Source organism: Ricinus communis, chromosome 7 (genome assembly GCF_019578655.1).
Source record: "Ricinus communis isolate WT05 ecotype wild-type chromosome 7, ASM1957865v1, whole genome shotgun sequence".
Taxonomy (NCBI): domain Eukaryota; kingdom Viridiplantae; phylum Streptophyta; class Magnoliopsida; order Malpighiales; family Euphorbiaceae; genus Ricinus; species Ricinus communis.
Genome location: NC_063262.1, coordinates 25,408,684 through 25,428,315, shown reverse-complemented (window position 1 = coordinate 25,428,315; position 19,632 = coordinate 25,408,684). Strand labels below are relative to the sequence as shown.

The 19,632-nt window shown below is 30.2% G+C and overlaps 2 protein-coding genes across 2 annotated transcripts; both read right to left on the bottom strand.

Moving 5' to 3' along the window:
• Window positions 1-314: 314 nt before the first annotated feature.
• On the bottom strand, window positions 315-1,087 carry LOC112536881 (auxin-induced in root cultures protein 12). Its single transcript, XM_025159782.2, is given in 2 exon segments — window positions 315-538; window positions 541-1,087. Coding segments are annotated over 2 exon segments (720 nt in total). The 5' UTR covers window positions 1,076-1,087; the 3' UTR covers window positions 315-353.
• A 10,394-nt stretch (window positions 1,088-11,481) lies between these two features.
• On the bottom strand, window positions 11,482-12,331 carry LOC8266765 (auxin-induced in root cultures protein 12). Its single transcript, XM_002533017.4, has one exon. The coding sequence runs from the start codon at window positions 12,271-12,273 to the stop codon at window positions 11,560-11,562; it is 714 nt and encodes a 237-aa protein (XP_002533063.1). The 5' UTR covers window positions 12,274-12,331; the 3' UTR covers window positions 11,482-11,559.
• Between the last annotated feature and the right edge of the window lie 7,301 nt (window positions 12,332-19,632).

The window sequence follows — 19,632 nt, the reverse complement described above, 5'->3', positions numbered from 1 at the left end:
ACCTATTTGCAGTCTATCGAGAGATTGAGAATGGGCTAAAAAAAGCATGAGCATGTGCCTGACTTCAATTTTTATCGAGAAATCTATGTAAACAACACGGCAAAAAGGTCAAATTTAGTTTTTATCAGAAACTTTGCTTGGCAACAAAAATTGCAACTAATTCGTTAATCTGGGTTAAATATGAAAGTTAAAAGATTTTGCCAAAATTATCAACACGGGAAAGATTTAGATTTTCTTTTTCCTTCGACTTATTCCTAAATCGATATTAAATATATGAAAGAATTATATTAGATGCATTGGCAATTCCCCCCGCAAATGAAGCAATGATGAAGTAAATAGACATAATAAACAAATCAAGCAACAAGATTCCCAAAATGCTGTAAAAAACAACCAATTAAAACAAATAGCCCCACAATTGAACCCATATTCCACTTCACAATTCTAGAAATCCCAGAATTGTCAATGGATTGTTCTGGAGCAGGAACAGGAACAGGGGCAGAACCACTAGAAGCCACAAGCTCCAATACTCCCTCAGAATTTTGTTAGCATCAGCCATATCATGCCTGTCAGGAATGCAACCACTTACAGCTGAGCCAACCTGCCAAACCTGGTTCAACCTTTCAGCCATCTCGGGCACTCTCACCGTCGCGAATATCACCATTTTTCCTTCATAAGACTCAGCACTCACGTCCCAAACATCGAACGACAGCTTGGATTCCTGAAGTGAAGCATAGCTAATAATATTGTTAGTCTTGACAATCAACGAATCATTTGATTTGAGTGCTACCAAAGCCTGTGACTCTATCATGGCTTTCGATGTTGGGTTGATCGCCCACGCAACCCATCCTTCTGGTTTGGCAGGGGGCGCGATGAACGCGATGGAAAGCGAAGAATTGGTGGGATTGTAGGTTTAGTGTAGGAAGGAATCTAGAACAGGAAGATCAGTGCAATTTTTGTAGACTTTGTTGCTTCTGAATTTCTGCTTAGTGCAAGTTAAGGAAACAGAAGGAGCGATTAATAGAGCTGAAGATAATAAAAAGGTTACGCATAGAGTTTGGAACTTAACAGAAGCCATTGCTATTTAAGAGATAAATTCTGTAGAGGAAAATGTGAAGTGCATTTATAGAGTTAAAATAAAGCCTGTGGAAAACACAAGACTCGTGATAATCCAGGGAAATTTGTTGAAGCACCCAATACCTGCATAACTCAGCAGGCAAAGACCAACATTAAGGACCAACAGTCTTTAACTGCTGGTCAAGGCCTCAGATATCAAGATCATCACAGGCCTAGTGAGGGAAAAGGAGCAACACCTCTCCCCTAAGGGAAAAGACTGCTTCTACCTTTCCCTACACAAAAAAATTACCGTTGCTACAAGTGTATATAACAGGATACACACTTTCTTTGTAAATTCAGAATTCTTAATCATCCTTTTATCAATAAAATCTCAGTTCTTCTACATTCGATTTTTCCACATGGTATCAGAGCAGGATTGATCCTGTCATCATCTACCCAACAATCAGAATTTTTTTTTTTCATCATGTCACAAAATGATCTCACCAAACTCACAAACATTATGTTAAAGGGAAACCAGAATTATTTCGAGTGGTCAAGAGCAGTTTACATTGGTTTGAGTGGCAGGAAAAAATTAGGGTTCATCACAGGAACCCTAACCAAGCCAACAATTCAAAACCCGAACCAGCCAACAAAAGAGGAGATTGAAACCATCGAAGAATGGCAGACAAACGACCATTTGGTCATGTCCCTCATTACCAACACGATGGAGCCTCAGATTGCCAGACTATGTATGCTCCTGGCATCATCACAGGCTGTGTGGGAGAAGATGAGAAATCTGTATGGACAAGAACACAACTTCGCACACATTTTCAGTCTAAAACAAGAATTAGCACACATCAAGCAAGGAACCAGGTCCGGCGCAAGCTATGCGACCGAAGTACTAACCCGGTGGGAGGAATTACAGAGTTACCTCCCACCCACAACAGACCCCGATCAAGCTCGCAAGCGATAGGAACAGGACTTAGTATACACTTACCTCGGCGGGCTCAATATGAGCTACGAAGCTCTTCGGTCCCAAATACTTCTCTCAAGCAGCCTCCCTCCGCTCGACGTCGTCATAACACTCGTACAGCAAGAAGAAACTCGTCGCGTCACCATGGGAGCATCGAACCCCGACGACAATGAAGGTCGAGCCTTCTCTCGGAGACCAAGCCCGAGGCGGGGGATGCCCACCAACCTCGAAGCGGTGTCACCACCGCAATGCTGTGGTCACACCGCCGCTTGGCACTGCACCCGACCGAGGGAGAGGGGCGAGAGGAAGAAAGGAGAGGGGAAAATAGAATGGGTCTTGTGGGATTAAGTGTGTCTAACCCTACGGGTTATGACACACATGTCGGGAGGACCCATTAATGCCCCGACCCGGCGACCCGTTCGGCCGACCATTGGTGCGGCGGCCCATTCCAACTGGCTAGTCCTGACCAGTGCCGATGGTCCTGACCCAGCCAGCAGTTCTGGGCGGTCCCCAAACCACATGAGCCTACACGGCCGGATCCGTGATTGACAATTCCCAACTCTCACACCTAATTTCTCAGCTCCAGTCCATGTTACAGTCTCAGCAATCCCGTGGGTCAGGTTTAGTATCTCACCATTACACAGATTTTTTACCTACATATTCTTATTGGATTATTGATTCTGGGGCGACCGATCACATGACTTGGGATTCGACACAGTTGCACAAGTTTACTTCTGTGAATTCCCAACATGTGATCGTTGCTAATGGGGATAGAGCCGAAATTTCTGGTTTTGGCTCCTCCACCCTTTTGAATCACTCTATACCAAATATCCTTCTTTTACCTAATTTTAAATCGAATTTATTATTTGTTGGTAAAATAACCCAAACTTTAAATTGCAATGTTATTTTCTCACCATCTGCTGTGACTTTTCAGGATCGAATCACCGGGAAGACGATTGGTGAAGGATACCTTCACAATGGTCTATACTATCTTACCACTCCCAGTCAGTGTCTGACCACAACCAACCCTTCCAACCAAGGCTTGTTGATGCATCAGCGGTTTGGGCATCCGTCAGACAAAATTTTGAATCACCTTTTTCATCTTAAAATAGACTCCAGTTGTTGTGATGTTTGTAAATTTTTCAAGCACACTAGATTACCTTTTCCATCGTCGTCTAGTAAATCAGAAAAATTATTTGATCTAATCCACTCTGATGTTTGGGGACCCGCCCCCATTACCTCCTACAATCACTTCCGCTACTTTGTCACTTTTATTGATGATTACTCCCGACTTACTTGGGTCTATTTATTAAAAGGGAAAAATGACGTTTTTCCATGTTTTCTCAATTTTTATACCTTTATTAAAAATCAGTACAATGCCAAAATTAAAATCTTCCGTTCAGACAATGGTACTGAATATATCAACAAAAATTTTTCTGCATTTTTTTCCCAAGAAGGTATTCTGCACCAAACTACTTGCATCTATACCCCTGAACAGAATGGGATTTCAGAAAGGAAAAATAGACATCTTCTTGAGGTTACTCGTACTCTCCTTTTTCAAAACAATGTTCCCCACATTTTTTGGTCGGATGCCATCCTCACTGCAGCATATCTCATCAATCGGCTTCCCAGCTCCATTCTTAACAACCTTAGCCCCCTAGAACTCCTCAAACAAAGAAAAATCGATCTAGGTCACATTCGTGTATTTGGCTGCACTGCCTTTGTCCACATTAGACGTCACCATAAACTGGAAAAAAGTTGTGTCAAAACCATCTTCCTTGGATACTCCTCAGAAAAGAAGGGCTACAAATGTTATGATCCTACTACTTACAAATCCTACATTTCCCGAGATGTGACCTTTAATGAAACCATCCCTTACTTTCCTAATGATCCCTCTCTTCCCACAGCACCCCCAACAGACTTATTTCCTTCTAATTTTTTCTTTTTGACAAGATACTTGTGACACTCTCTACACAGGAGCGCACTCATATGCCTGTCATCGGCCCTAGCCCTTCAGGGGGAGATACGTTCATTCCCATGGCAACTTCCTCAGGGGGAAACCATGAGTCACCAATAGAAGAACTTGCCCTGCGGAGATCCACTAGACCTACCAGACCTCCTGCTCGGCTAAAGGACTATGTGTCCAGTTCGGTATCATATCCTATTCATCACTATATCAGTTATACTTCAGTATCACCTTCCTATAAGGCTTATTTAAACACTTTCACATCCCACACAGAGCCCACCTCATTCTATGACGCTAACACCAATCCTAATTGGTGTAAGGCTATGCAAGAGGAACTCCAGGCTCTGGAAAAAAATGAAACATGGGATCTTGTTACCCTACCATTAAATAAAAAACCAGTTAGCTGTAAATGGGTATATAAGATCAAATATAAGCATGGCGGTACCATTGAAAGATACAAAGCCCGGCTAGTAGCAAAGGGTTTTACCCAAACTTATGGTGTAGATTACCAGGAGACCTTTGCTCCAGTAGCCAAAATGAGCACAGTCCATATTTTATTGTCTGTTGCTACTAACTCAGGGTGGAGCTTATTTCAGATGGATGTCAAGAATGCTTTTCTTCAAGGGTCTCTAGCCGAAGAGGTATACATGAAACTTCCACCAGGCCATACATTAGCCTCTGAGCCTTCCCTGGTATGTAAATTAAAAAAGGCAATCTACGGGCTGAAACAATCACCACGAGCATGGTATGCCAAGCTTAGTCAGTTTCTCTTAAAAATTAATTTCAGCAAGTGTACCTCTGATTCCTCTATGTTTGTTAAACACACTCACACTCATACTATAATTATTTTAGTATATGTGAATGATATTATTATTACAGGGAATAACAATGAGAAGATTGAGGATGTAAAACAGGCTCTAAAGAAGGAATTTGATATCAAGGATCTCGGTCAACTAACTTACTTTCTTGGGATAGAAATAGCCAAATCTCATAAAGGTCTATTCCTATCTCAAAGAAAGTATGTCCTGGATCTTCTGCAAGAAACAGGAAAAATAGGAGCCAAGCCTGTAGATACTCCAATGGAAACAAAAAACCGTCTCAATCTAGAGGATGGCGACCCTTTAAGTGACATAGGTCACTACCAGCGGTTGGTAGGAAAATTAATCTACTTAACTGTCACCAGGCCTGATATTAGCTATGCCGTAAGTATGATTAGTCAGTTTATGCATGCTCCTCGTACTTCCCACCTGGATGCGGTCGACAGAATCCTATGATATCTCAAGGGTACTCCAGGTCAAGGTATTCTGATGAAAAATAATAATAATGCTAACACCGTTGCTGGTTTCTCTGATGCAGATTGGGCAGGCAGTTGCGACAGAAAATCGACCTCTGGATTCTGTGTCTTTGTAGGAGGAAATCTGGTAACGTGGAAAAGCAAAAAATAATCAGTAACAGCAAGATCTAGTGCTGAAGCTGAGTACCGAGCCATGGCATCAACAACCAGCGAGCTTATTTGGATTAAGCAAGTGCTTACTGACATTGGAGTAAAGTGCAAGGATCCAATGGAGATGTACTGTGACAACCAAGCAGCCAGACACATAGCATCAAACCCAGTCTTTCATGAAAGGACTAAACATATTGAAGTTGACTGTCACTTCATAAGAGAAAAGGTCCAATCAGGAGAAATCACAACCCCGTTTGTCAGAAGCCACGATCAACTAGCAGATATCTTCACCAAGGCCCTAGACAAAGCAAGCCACCAAAGACTTCTAAGCAAGATGGGTTCTATCAACTTATTCGAACCCACCTTGAGGGGGAGTGTTGAAGCACCCAATACCTGCATAACTCAGCAGGCAAAGACCAACATTAAGGACCAACAGTCTTTAACTGCTGGTCAAGGCCTCAGATATCAAGATTATCACAGGCCTAGTGAGGGAAAATGAGCAACACCTCTCCCCTAAGGGAAAAGGCTGCTTCTACCTTTCCCTACACAAAAAAATTACCGTTGCTACAAGTGTATATAATAGGATACACACTTTATTTGTAAATTCAGAATTCTTAATCATCATTTTATCAATAAAATCTCAGTTCTTCTACATTTAATTTTTCCACAAAATTTAATTGGAACGAATTCAAGAAATTGTCAAAATGGGTTCGATATTTCCAATATAGTCATCATGGCAGATTCATGGGATGTCTATTTTGTTTTACCCTTTTGGTTCATCAAGAATCTGCCTTCCAACACATCCATGATTCTGATATTTAATTATTTGTATGTATAGGCATCGTGTTTTTAGGCAAATCTAACCTCAACCAACACTGTAAATCTTGTCTATTAAATGTAGAATTCTGTATCAGAATTGAGAATTGAATTTTTTTACATTAGAGTATCCCAGCTTCCCTTGTTAAGAATTTTACATGGTTGTCAAAACCTGAAAAGTTTTATATAATGGAGATAATGAAGGATAATTTAATAGGATGTTTAGGTTGTTAAAATTCTGAAACAAAAGAATTTAATTTTCTTTCGGTTGAATTATGTTGTCACGGTGATGGATTCATGCTGTCCAAAACTTTTACTTAATTTGCACATCAAACTCCAATCTAAATTCAAAACCCACATCCATTTTACATGTTTCCAGGGTTGTTCAACAACCCTCTCAGATTAATTAATATGATCGATGACATATCAATCCTAAATAGGCAAACCCTTGAATCACAAATATTATCATGTGGGTTTCAGTTTAAAAGAAAATATAAAACTAAAAATACATATGCATTGTGTCAGATAATGTTCAGTCTATATATATATTTACTGCATTGACAGGAAGATAGATACAGCTAAGATAGTTATTGACTATCAACTGGAAAGGACTAGCATCATTTGGGTTGTCAGGAACTTGAATAATGGAAGTTGATACTTTTTTCAGGTTCACTTCCTAATGGAAGATGAGGTTGTAATAAAAGAACTGCAGTTTCTTAAACAAATAGAAACGGAAGTTGAATATTTTATGAGTGATGATGCTACAGGATCAACTTGATCCATAATAATATAAGTCAAAATTGGATTTCAAGTAAAATCTTATCATTATCTTTTTTATCCACCACAAATTATTTCTGTTACACATTGATATATATGTTAATTATTTATTCTTGTCATTAATGAATCGATCTAATTAATCCTTATATCACACTTAATTTAATTTTTACCATAATATAAAATGAGTCATATTTTAATTTTTACCATAAATTATTAATTAATTTTAAATAAATTTATATTTGGTGGCGTTTATTATATTATAATTACCATGATATTTTTCCTTTTAAACACAAGTCGATGAATTCAATTTATTACTCCTTATACAAAAATTATGAAATAATATGAACAAACAATTTTCTAATTAAATTTTCTTTTCAATTCTACTTTAATTTGATACTAATTTTTTTTATTTCCTTAAAAGAGTGACATCTACAAATATAATCAAGAAAAGTTATTTTTGAACTTATTATAGATCAAGTTTTTATTATGTTAATTTCAACCAATTAATTATGTAATGAGAAAATATTATTGAAATCGATTTCTACGTATAAAAAAAATTATGAGCTGATATAAATAATTAACTTTTTCTAGTCTACTTTAATTTGGTATTAATGTATTACTCTTAAGAGAATAGAATCCACAAATACAACAAAAAAAGTACTCCTCGAAATTGTATAATAATGTAAAGAAGTTTTTTTTGTTTAAAAACACACTAGAAAAGGTTTCAATGAAATTAAACTTACAAAATGAACATCTCATTGATTAATCGATGCCAAATTTATATCACAAATAAATCAATGAATTTATTAGAGAATAAATTCTTTATCACATTAAAAACAATAGAGATAAAATAACTCTTTAAAAACTCATTCCTAATCATCTTTTGTTATCTTCTTTAATGGAAGAACATCATGAATTAAATAACATCATTTTTATGAATTATTCAGATGTAGTGAGGAGGAGCATAAAAATGAACACTTTAAATAGACCAAATTAACACTTTAAATTTTCTATAAAAAAATTAAAAAAGAAAAAAATGAACTTAAATAAATAGGTGGCGATTACTTACCTTATGAAAATAGAATAAGCATTAATTAAAGAAAAAAAATAGAAAGTTAAATTTTAATTAGAAATAAAGAATAATTATGTCAGATAATAAAATATATATATATATCATATTATCCATATTGATCCATATTTGATCCCTTAATCAATTTTCATATTTTATAAGAAAAATGTTTAAGGGATCAAATTGAACCATAATAAATGTTAATCGGTAGGGATGGTATAATATTTTTTATTTTTTTATTGATTTGACATAATTGCTCTTTTTTTAATTAAAAATTTAACTTTTTCTTTCTTCCTCTAAAATTATATTATTATAAGAATCAAAGTAAATATTAATAGCCCATTGATTTTCCTATATAAACTTTTGTCATTGAAACAAATTATACAAGCAGTCTTTATTCATTTTTTTAATACTATGATCTCTAATGGCTCAAACACCTAATGGAAAAATCCATGTTGAATGGACTATATGAGCGCTATTGGCACTCTTTGAGGCATTATTCAGCACTAGTAGGAACACAAAGTGCAATCAATGAAAAGAGAGATTAAACAAAGCTATCCGCTCTCCATTCAATTAATCTCGTGCGTTGATCCTTGGACGGCTACAACTTTTCCACTTTTTAACCTTTAGTCCTGCAATCGAAAGCTATTAATTTCATTGACAAGCAACATCAAAATATAAATTTATTATTTATTAATTCATTATAAAAGTTAAATTATGATTCATTTTATATTATGGTGAGAATTAATTTAAGGATAATATAAAGATTAATTAGATCAATTCATTAATGGTAAAAATAAATAATTAATATGCATATCAATATGTAATAAAAATAATCAGTCATGGATACTATACAATTAAATAATTTAGTTACTTTTCAGTTAATTTTTATTTATTTTCTATTAGTTCTTTCAAAAGTAATAAAAAAATTAAAAGTTAACTGAAAACGTAAAATTTAAAATAAATTAAAGAACTATAAATTTGATAAAAAAATAGATATTTCCATTAATTAAAGACTTTTAAAGCCAAATTAAATATTGGAATCATTCTTTTAATATTTGAATTTCATCAGATTTATAAAATAAATATTTCCATTAATTATTTTAAAAACTTATAAAGTTAAATTGAAGTTTTTACTTTATTATAGAAAAAGCGAACAAAATTTATATATTTATTATAAGAGTACGGTATTATGCTATATTTAGTTGAAATCTATTAAAAAAATTATTTCATTTGAGAAAAATACACGAAAGAGGAAATAAAATAAAAATGATAAAATTAAAGAAAATATTTTAATATTTTAGAATATATTGGTAAATTAATATAGAATTCATTTGCAAATTTTATCTAATTTAGTAGAATTTAATTTAGCTATAATCAATTTTATACAAATTTAAATATATAGAATTTTAAATTAATTTTTACTTCATTATATGTATATAAATTTTATAAATTTTATTAATTTTAACTAAATACAATATAATTAATAAGCATGTGTAACTCAAATTAGTGAATACCCAATTGCATGATTTAGATACATCAGTTGAAGGAAATGAACATAAAAGAGTCTCAATACATTTTCCTCCATCCCAATTGTGGTACACACAAAAATGGACTCGTTATTTCTCCTTTTGCTTATTCTTTTTCCCGACATACTTAACTTGACCAAAAAATCTTTACCAAATTATTCTCCAAGATAATGTTTGTTCTCGGGGCTTTTGGTGAAAGATTTTGCAATTATGAATTTCATTAAATTTTAAGATTATTTTTATAGCTATTCTGTTTAAAATGAAATTATTTTTTATTTAAATATTAATCTGTAATTAAATTAAATCTTATTATTGAAATTTATATATAACGATGACCGATAATTTTTTAAATTACTTTATAATTTTATTTTCACTATATCACTGTAAAGTATTAATTTATTGCTAATTTAAGAAAAATGATAATTTATAGTTTTTTATTATTTAAAATCATATTTTATAAATTTTAAAAATGTATAAAATTTTTAATATTATATTACATAATTAATTCCATTCTAATTGATGATTAGTAATTCCAAATTATAAAAATTAATTGCTCGACAGAATTCTATTAATTGCTTAAAACAAAATATACAAAGTAACTATAAAATTTTATTGTTTAGTTAAAAAGAAGGGAATAAAATTTATCAAATCTCTCGTACATCTAAAAAATCTTCAAAGTCAGAAATTTTGAAATCCATATTGGAGGTGCTTTTTTATCTATATAAAATCTCTTATTAATAAATATGAGGGAAACCGTTTTTATAATTTTAATAAATCTATTAATTTAATATATGTGCTAAATAAAAAATAAAAAAAAAATTATTGAATTAAAATCTAATAAAAAAACTTGCAATCAGTTGATTTTGATAAAATATGTGAATTCTAAATGCTTAGTTCTAACGAGACCTAAACTTTTACATCTTCTTATCTTCATCATGCACATGGCTTTGCGTAGTTAACAATTATTTATTACTTAAACGAATAAAAATATATTAAGAATTAATATTTTAGTCTACTAGTCGTACGAGATTACCTTAAAATTATATTATTGCAGTTGGCATGATATACAGAAAACTGAAAAGAGTTGGTAAAAGTTTGCTCGGAACCATTACTCCCAAGTCAAAACTGCTGCCTGCCTAAGGTTTTAAAAGAAAGAAGAAAAATAAAAGGTAACGAAATCTCTACTAATTTAACCAATTATTATAGGATACCAATTTAAGATTAATAACATATTCTGCACTACACATCATACTTTTTAAGTTAATCTAATATATATCTGAATTTATTTTTTTATAATATTTAAATATTTTTTGACATGTAACTTCATTCAATATATACTATATGAATTATATAAAAATATTTAACTTATTAAAAAACTAAAATTCATATATATGTCAGATTAAATTGAAAACTAAAAGTATTTAGATATTTTAAAAATAAAACTATACATATATTTATTAAATTAAATCAAAAGTTAAAATGTTAAATATAATAATCGATATAAATTAAAAAATATAGACAATACTTTTAATTATTATTTTTTTTTACAATAAGAATATTAACTAATTGAGCACAACTCTCCCAGCAAAAAATAAAATACAACTAAAATAAAAACAATAATTTCAATATGCATATTTTCCTAATAATAGTTGGATAATATATAATATATATATGAATGTTGATGTAGAACATAAATATGTGGACATTAAATCATTTTCAAAAGAAGAAACACGTAAAGACATCATCACTACTTCAGCAACATGATTGGTATATAACTTTTGAGCAAATCCTACCATATCATCATCCATATGTAAGGAAGAATTCTTCTTTTTTCTTTTTCTAAATTTTTCAAGATAGTAAAAAATTATTCCCTTCTTGATTTTCTCAACTAGACAAAATAAAATCAAATCAAGAAAAAACATCAAAATCCAATCACCAAAAACCCATTACACTGCAGATCAATACAAACAGCCCAACTTGATAACCCACACTCATTTCTTTCACTCTGTAACCAGCACCAGTGCTATTACTATTACCGGTTGCATTACCAGAATTAGTACCACTACCAGTTGTGTTCACTGCCAAATCAAGAGTTCCTTTAGAAAGCAAATTGGCTTGGGCAAACTCATGCTTCGCAGGAAACCCATTATTCACAGCTGGACCCACCTGCCAAATCTGATTTAATTTCTCTACGCTTTCTGGTACTTTGACGGACCCAAAAATTATAAATTTACCACTTGATGACTCTGCACTGACATCCCACACATCCACAGCCAGCTTTGTTGTTTCGTTGATCTCACTGTACGATCTGATGTCATATTTCTTAACTACGACTGCACCGCCGGTTGATTTCATGGCCAGCAATGCTTGTGCACCGGCCATGCCTGTTCCGTTGAGATTAACGGCCCATGCTACCCAGCCGTCAGGCTTTGACGGTGCTGCCGTGAAAGCAATTGAAAGAGAAGAGTTTGAGGCGTTGTAGGTGTAGTGTAGGGTGGCGTTAAGGGTGGGTAGGTCACTGCAGTTTGTGTAAAGCTTGTTGTTGTTGAATTTCTGTGATGTGCAGGTTTGTGAGTGCGCAGGTGAGATTAGCATCATCACACATAAAGAAAGAGATAGAAAGAGAAGAGAGGAATAAAATGCCATTTTTAAAGGAGAAAGTTGTGCTTTATGATGGAGGAGAAGAAAGTGGGAAGTGGGGATATGGTTGAAGACATGGAGGACAATATATAGAGAAAATATGCGAGGTTAATTACTATAATACCCTTCAATTAATGCATTTTGGTGTGTATATATATAATTTTACTAATAAAGGAAAACAAGACGTACCAAAATGCATCCTTTGTACCAATATATACATAGTGTATATATTATTAATTTTAAAAATTGAAAATTTAATGAATAAATTCTGAAATTAGAGTAATATTTATGATGAAAAATATTTTAAGGAGGATTCAGAAACTTATGTATTTAATTTCAGTTAGATTTTATGTTTTAAGAATTAAAAAATAGGTTAAATTTGAGAATTATAATGAATGATAAGATTTTAGTGTTTTAGAAGAGGTAATTCCTTCAGTTGCACTAGTGGATTGAGTGTAAAAATGTTATTAGATTATTGATTTAAATGGGTGTTTAAGTGGTAAATTCTTTCATTGTAATTTAATAAAAATGCTAGTAAGTTATTTTTAGAATAAAAAAGTGAACAAATCTTAGAGACTACAAAAGTAGGATCATCCAAACCAGATAAATTGCAAGGCTTTTTAGTAATTAGATCAAAATATAAAGGCCATTAGCACTAAAAAAATCATAAAATTAATATTATATATTATATATATGAATCATTCATATTTAAATATATATATAAATTATTTAATAAATATTAAAGGGTAAAATACTAATTTATAAGCTAAATGTATATTTATATTTCTAAATTTTGATTAATTAGTTCGTTTAATATTTTATTTTTAATTTAGTCTACCTATATTCATTTTTATGATATTTTAAAATTTTTAATATATAATTTTATTCAATATGTTTATATATATTATATACTTTGTTTAAATATTATCAAAAAATAAAATTTATATGCATATTTAATTAATTTAAAAACTAAAAATATTAAATGATAAAATATTTATATATAATATTAAATTAAATTAAAAATTAAAATATTAAACTGATTAATTGATATAAATTCGAATCCAGAAATAATATATATTTAACCCTCATTTATGTTTATTACGCGGTGTAAGTAATAATTAATTAAGAAAATATATGTACAGTGGTGTAACTTAATGATCTTATGAGTGGAGACTAACGAATGACACGTGATGCAAGTTCGTTGTTGAATATGACGTGGGACGATGTTATTGGGGCATGGAGAGATTTCGGCATCGCGCGGATGAGTTGACTCCAAAAGTATGTGCAACTTTAACTGAGAGAAGAATTAGAAGATGGGTTAAGGTCACGTGACGGATTTGAATTAAGAAGAACAAAAGTAACGTTAGGGGAAGCAGTCAAATTTCTCGGTGCGATGGTGGGGAGAAATTCTTTTGATAATAAAAGAGTAAATGTACAAAGAAAACAATAATTTCTTGGTGGAAATTTAGGTCAACAAACTTGTGTGAACTGAAGCACTAGTATTGAAATATAACTTTTGGGTTGTTGGAGACGACCCTCAATTGTGATTATTTTTATTCATTTTATTATTTTCTTTTTTAAAATTTAAGTATTGTCAAGTAAAAATATATAATTCATTGCAAAATCAAACTAATGTATTTTAGATGTTTTAAGAATCCATATTGAGACACGGTGAAACGTACTGTTTTTACTTTTAAAATAAAAGGTATTAGAATATATTATAAAAACAAATGGTTGTCGTTATTATTTTTATATTTATTATAATTATAATAATTTACTTAAATATAAAAAAGAGAGTACTTATATTAAAAAGAATTCTAACTACTTAAGTTAATTGTATAATTTTAGAATGAGCTACCGTTATTATAGAGTTTATAATCAAACAAAAACAAAAGACTCAAACTCATTTATAAAAAGTTGTGCCTCATTGTCGATTTTTCTTTGTCTTTTTACTATATTAGGTATTTTGAACTTATAATTGTCAACATCTTTATAGTCAATATTTTAAAATATCATTAAAAACATATACTAAAATGATTATACACATTTTCCCTATCTGGAATCGTTTTTATTTGAACTTCAAGAAAAAATTAGACATATTCATTAAAAGGATATATATCATCTTAAAGTAGAGAAAGAGAAAAAAAAAAAAAAGAAAAAGAAAATTAATAAAAACATTCTGGACGAAAATTCATTTTAATTCAAATAGCTTTTTATTTTTAGATGAATTATTGTTTTTATGATAAATATAAAAATTAATAATGGTAATCATTTTCTAACATTCTTATAAAACTAATAGTTCATTTAGTGATATCAAAATCAGCTCATCTAAGCATTTGTAAAAGAAAATTGTTAGGTGTTACCATATAACAGGTGATTTGGGATTATTTAAAAAAAATAACGATTAAAATGTGAAAAACGAGAGATTTTCAAACATGAAATTGTCGGAAAACAAACACAAAATGAATGGATCCTTTTCACATCGAGTTTGAAATTAATGACACGGGAACTTCTTTGGGATATTTCCAAAATCTCCGACCCAAGTTTCATATTTTAGAAACGTTTCTGCAAAATCTGCTGAGAGAGGGGGTGACGTATGTAAACGGCTGAAGTCCCATCTTAAGCAAAAAGTAGACTATTATTCAAATGTTTCAGACGTTGTAATGTAAATGATCAGACGCACAGAACCTATAAATTTATATTTTCATATTTTTTTCCCACTTTTTTGTTGACTGAACACAGATTTAATTTTATGTCCTTTTATTGAAATCCTGTACTCTATATAATTATTTTTTTATAAATCTTATTAATAATATTATTAGATTATGGATAAAAAAATAATCAATTCAGATAAATTCATTTTCCTTTTATGAGGTAAAAATGATAAATATTTTATGTCAATAAAGAGAAAAAGGATATTTTCGAATTAGGAGAGGTGTAAACCTTTATATATTTTAAATTTAAAACTATATGATTTTATAAATGTATTAAAATACTATTTATTTATTTAATAGTCATTTACTCATATATTGTACAGCCGTTATTATAAATTAAATTAATATGTAATTTAATAAAATTTTTGATATTTAATATTTCATTTTAAAAATTCTAAAATAATAATAAATTAACTATTTTAAATGTCTTTATTTTTCTAAAATTTTAAAATTTTATTAGTACAATAATATAAAAATATTTTAAAAATAACAATTAATTAATTTTAGTATTACATAAATTCGTATATCAATATAATTGATATTATTATTTTTAGAATTAAAAATTTATTATATAATCAAAAATTAATTTATTATTGAAGATAATATTAAAAATATAATTTAAGATGTTATTTTCTAAATTAGAATTATAATCTAATTATAAAATTAATTTATTAGTTAATATAATATCAAAATATAATTAATATGTTATTTTTTAAATAAAATTAATATTATTATTTAATTAAAAAACTATTTATTAGTTAATATAATATTGAAATATATAATTAATATATGCTATTCTTTAAGATTAGAGTCAGTGTTTAATTAGAAATATTACTTATGAATCAATAAATTAATAGAAAAATTATAAAATTATATATAAACTCAAATCTCATGCGTTAAAAGTAAGTATAAATGTCAAAATAAAAAATTTATGCGTCAAAAATTAAACATACATGTCAAAAAAATCTTAGGTGTCACGACCCAATCTGTAGGTTTATGATCGGCGCTAGGGAATGAGTAGACTTAAGGCCATCAAATTCCGTAACAAGCCTAACTAGCCAATAATCCAGGTAATCGCATACATGAATATATACTATTTAAATAAACTAACAATTCATTCACAAATCACCACATAGTTAAATTAATTCTTCAGCTAGTCTACTAAAATAAATTTCATAATTTTTAATAGACCAAAAATAAAACATAAAGTATCAAATACACTACTGCGGAGAGTTTAAAATTCTAAATAATTCGAAATACAAAAGTTAAAATTCAATTACAATAAGCCCGAAGGAAAAAGGAAGTTGGACTGCAAAAAGTTAGCAGAGAACCTAGTTGTCACCGTAAAAATTTAAGATTTAAGACTGTGAAGTGAGTTAAAATCATAAAATCCAAACATATCAATTTTGTTGAGCGGTACTGCCCAAGAAAAGAAAAAGGTTACTTTTGAATGTCACAAATAATCAATATGTGTCATATCGTAATTTTAAAAAGACATGCAAATTTTAACACACGGGATGAACACTCCAGCCCTAAACTTCCAATTCTAGCAGCCTTTTATCTCTCTTAATTCAGTAAGAGTTGCACTCAGAAAGCAAAGCTCGATCATGGTCTTTAAGTCCAATCTGTTCATTTAAATACCAATATAGACGACACTCAGAGAGCAACGCTCGATCAGGGATCTTTTTCCGGCAATTCAAAATTCTATAAGCCCAAAGAGCTGTGCTCGACGAGAGCACATCACAGAATATTTTTCTATTATCTAACTATGATCTTCACTGCGGCGTACGCGGTCCTAATATAGTCCATCAGGTTGTATATTCTACCGTTGCCTCGTTCCAAGCTACGATATATATTTAGCATCAATAGAAATTCTAGACACATGATGCACAAAATTTTATAATATTAATAATAATAAAACAATAACAATAGTAACATTAACAATAATAATAATAATAGTACTTGAGGTAAAAATAAAAGTAATGGCGCACTAATAATAATAATCATAATATTAACAAGAATTATATCAATATTAATAATATTGTTAGTAAAGAAGGTACAAATAAATTTTATCTTATTTATACTACTAAGACAACCAAATTAATATTCAATTAAGAATTTCATCGAATGCAAATATGATATAGGCGGTAGAATATATGTTCTAATTCACAATTCCGCCGCACTCTGTTGTCTGCTCCTACTCCTCTAGTGGAGCTGGCTGGACTAGCGAATTATCTATTCACGAAAATAACTTAATTAATAAGATATTTATAATTTTTCTTAGGCCTAGACTCCTAAAATAGACTGCCTAAGAAAATTTGACATAATGTCCATTAAAATATAAACATTTATCCCTCGTATAACAACAGGTCCATAACCTGCTAGAAACACTTCAAATATTCTATAATTATTTACCAGGAGTCGGGCCAACCAAACTGTATTATTTCTTGACTCCACACACAACCTAAATCACAATACAAAATCAACAATCCAGCAAAAATAATAAATATTATTCATAATACAATTATACAATTATTTCATTGCATCTAATTTAATTAATTATAGCCTCGACAAATAAAATAATAATTCTTTCTATAATTAATCTTTATTATTTCTAGACAAGCTACAAATTAATTAAATAGTTTAATTAATTAATAATAAGTAACAATTGATACAACCAATATTTTTTAATAATTTTAAAATATTTTTTAAAGTCTAAATAAAATTATACCGAACCAATTCCGAAATTTTGCACATTCGGAAAACACTAGAGTCGAAAATCGGTATCGCCAACAGTGTCGAATTTCAAATTTGGAGACGCCTATGCGAAGCTTGAGTTGCGGGGAGTCCGAATATGCGATTGTTTCTGCCAGAAACTCGTCGAAAGCCATTGGATCGAGGCCAGAAAGTTTCGGCTCTAGCGAGGCTCATACACCACTGCCGGCGGAGGAAAACATCGGGAAAGCTTGACTTGGGGGTTTCCGATGGTAGGGAGCTCGTTTCCAGCATCGGACAGGCGAAAGGGGGGCTGTAGGATGTTGAACTGGCGATGGTAGTGTGGGAGGCGACTTCTCCTCCTTGTTGCGGCAAGGGAACGACGATAGGAAGATGAAAAGGACAGTACTAGCGAGAAATGAGAAGGAGGAAGAGAGTTTGGGTGGCTGGCAGCGGGGTTGGCCAGAAATGGAAGGGAGTGGAGGGAGAAGAAGGAAGGAGGAGAGGTAGTTTTTTTGTAATTTTTTATTTTATTTCTTAAAAAAAAAGATGGAGAAATATAAATAAGTCATCTCCCAAAAGTTACTACAATGACACGCATGACCTAATTATTTTTTATTTTATTATTTATTTTTTAATATATATATAATAATAATAATAATAAAAATAAAGAAATAAATAAAGCATCATTATTTAATGTAATATTAGTTTCAAGTTAAATAAAAACATCTGTTTTAAATACAATTGATGAGAATATAAAAAAAAAAAACTATTCTTTTAAAATCATAAATCAAAAATCAAAGTTCAAAATTTATTAAAATATTCTCGATAAAAATTAAAGTAATTAAAATTTAAAATCACAGATATTATATTCTCATAATATTTATATATATTTTTAAATACACAAAATTGATTACATTGTAATGTGTGGTACAATTATTAAATGTCCAATTTTCAATAGTTAAACTTTATTATGAATGGTAATAATAATTAATAAATATATAAATAATATTTAATAAAGAGTGTCATATATCATATAATTTTGTTTTATTTATAAATAATTTGATAGACTAAATATTCCTAAAAATTTATAAATTAAATCAATCAATATAATCTTACCACGTTTGAACTCTTCCTTGTCCTAATTATATTTGTTAACATTGACAATACTTCAAGAATATGGTAGTAAAAGAGAATTGTTTAGCAAAAGAGTCCAAATTTGTAAATCACCATTCAAGAATAACTTGAGTACTTTAGCTATTGGAAAATGATATAATTGGCTGTAAAATCAGCCAAAAAAGTGAAGTGGAAATATAAATTTCTCAATACATAAATTTTTGTGGAGATCGTAATATTATTTGTAATATATATTATGATTTATTATATTTGTATATAAGTATTAAATATTTTAATTTTATATTTCTATTTCTCTATTATAATTAATTTTACGCAAGTTTCATGCTTACAAAGCTTATGTTTGATTGCATGGTTCAACATGTTAAGCTACAATGCATTGTTTAATAAATTTTTATAATCTTAATTTTTTAATAGAGTTAAATTTAACTATTTTTACTAATATATAATCGATTAACCGACTCAATTAGTAAAATATGATATTAACTCATATAAATAAAATAAATATGCAAACTTCTTTTAATAAATTGTTTAAACTTCTAATTTTATATATGACAATATAGATTATATTGATTAAGGGATCAAATTAATCCATGATAAATATGGATCCCTAGGGAAAATATAATATTTTTCATTTTTTTCCTTATTACTTAATAAAATTACCCTTCTTCTCTAATTAAAATCTAACTTTTTTTTTCCAGTAATTAATATTTATTCTATTTTCATAAGGGAAGTTTCCCTTTTCACTTTTTGATAGAAAATTCAATATAATGAGTATTGTTTTACATAATACTTTAAGATT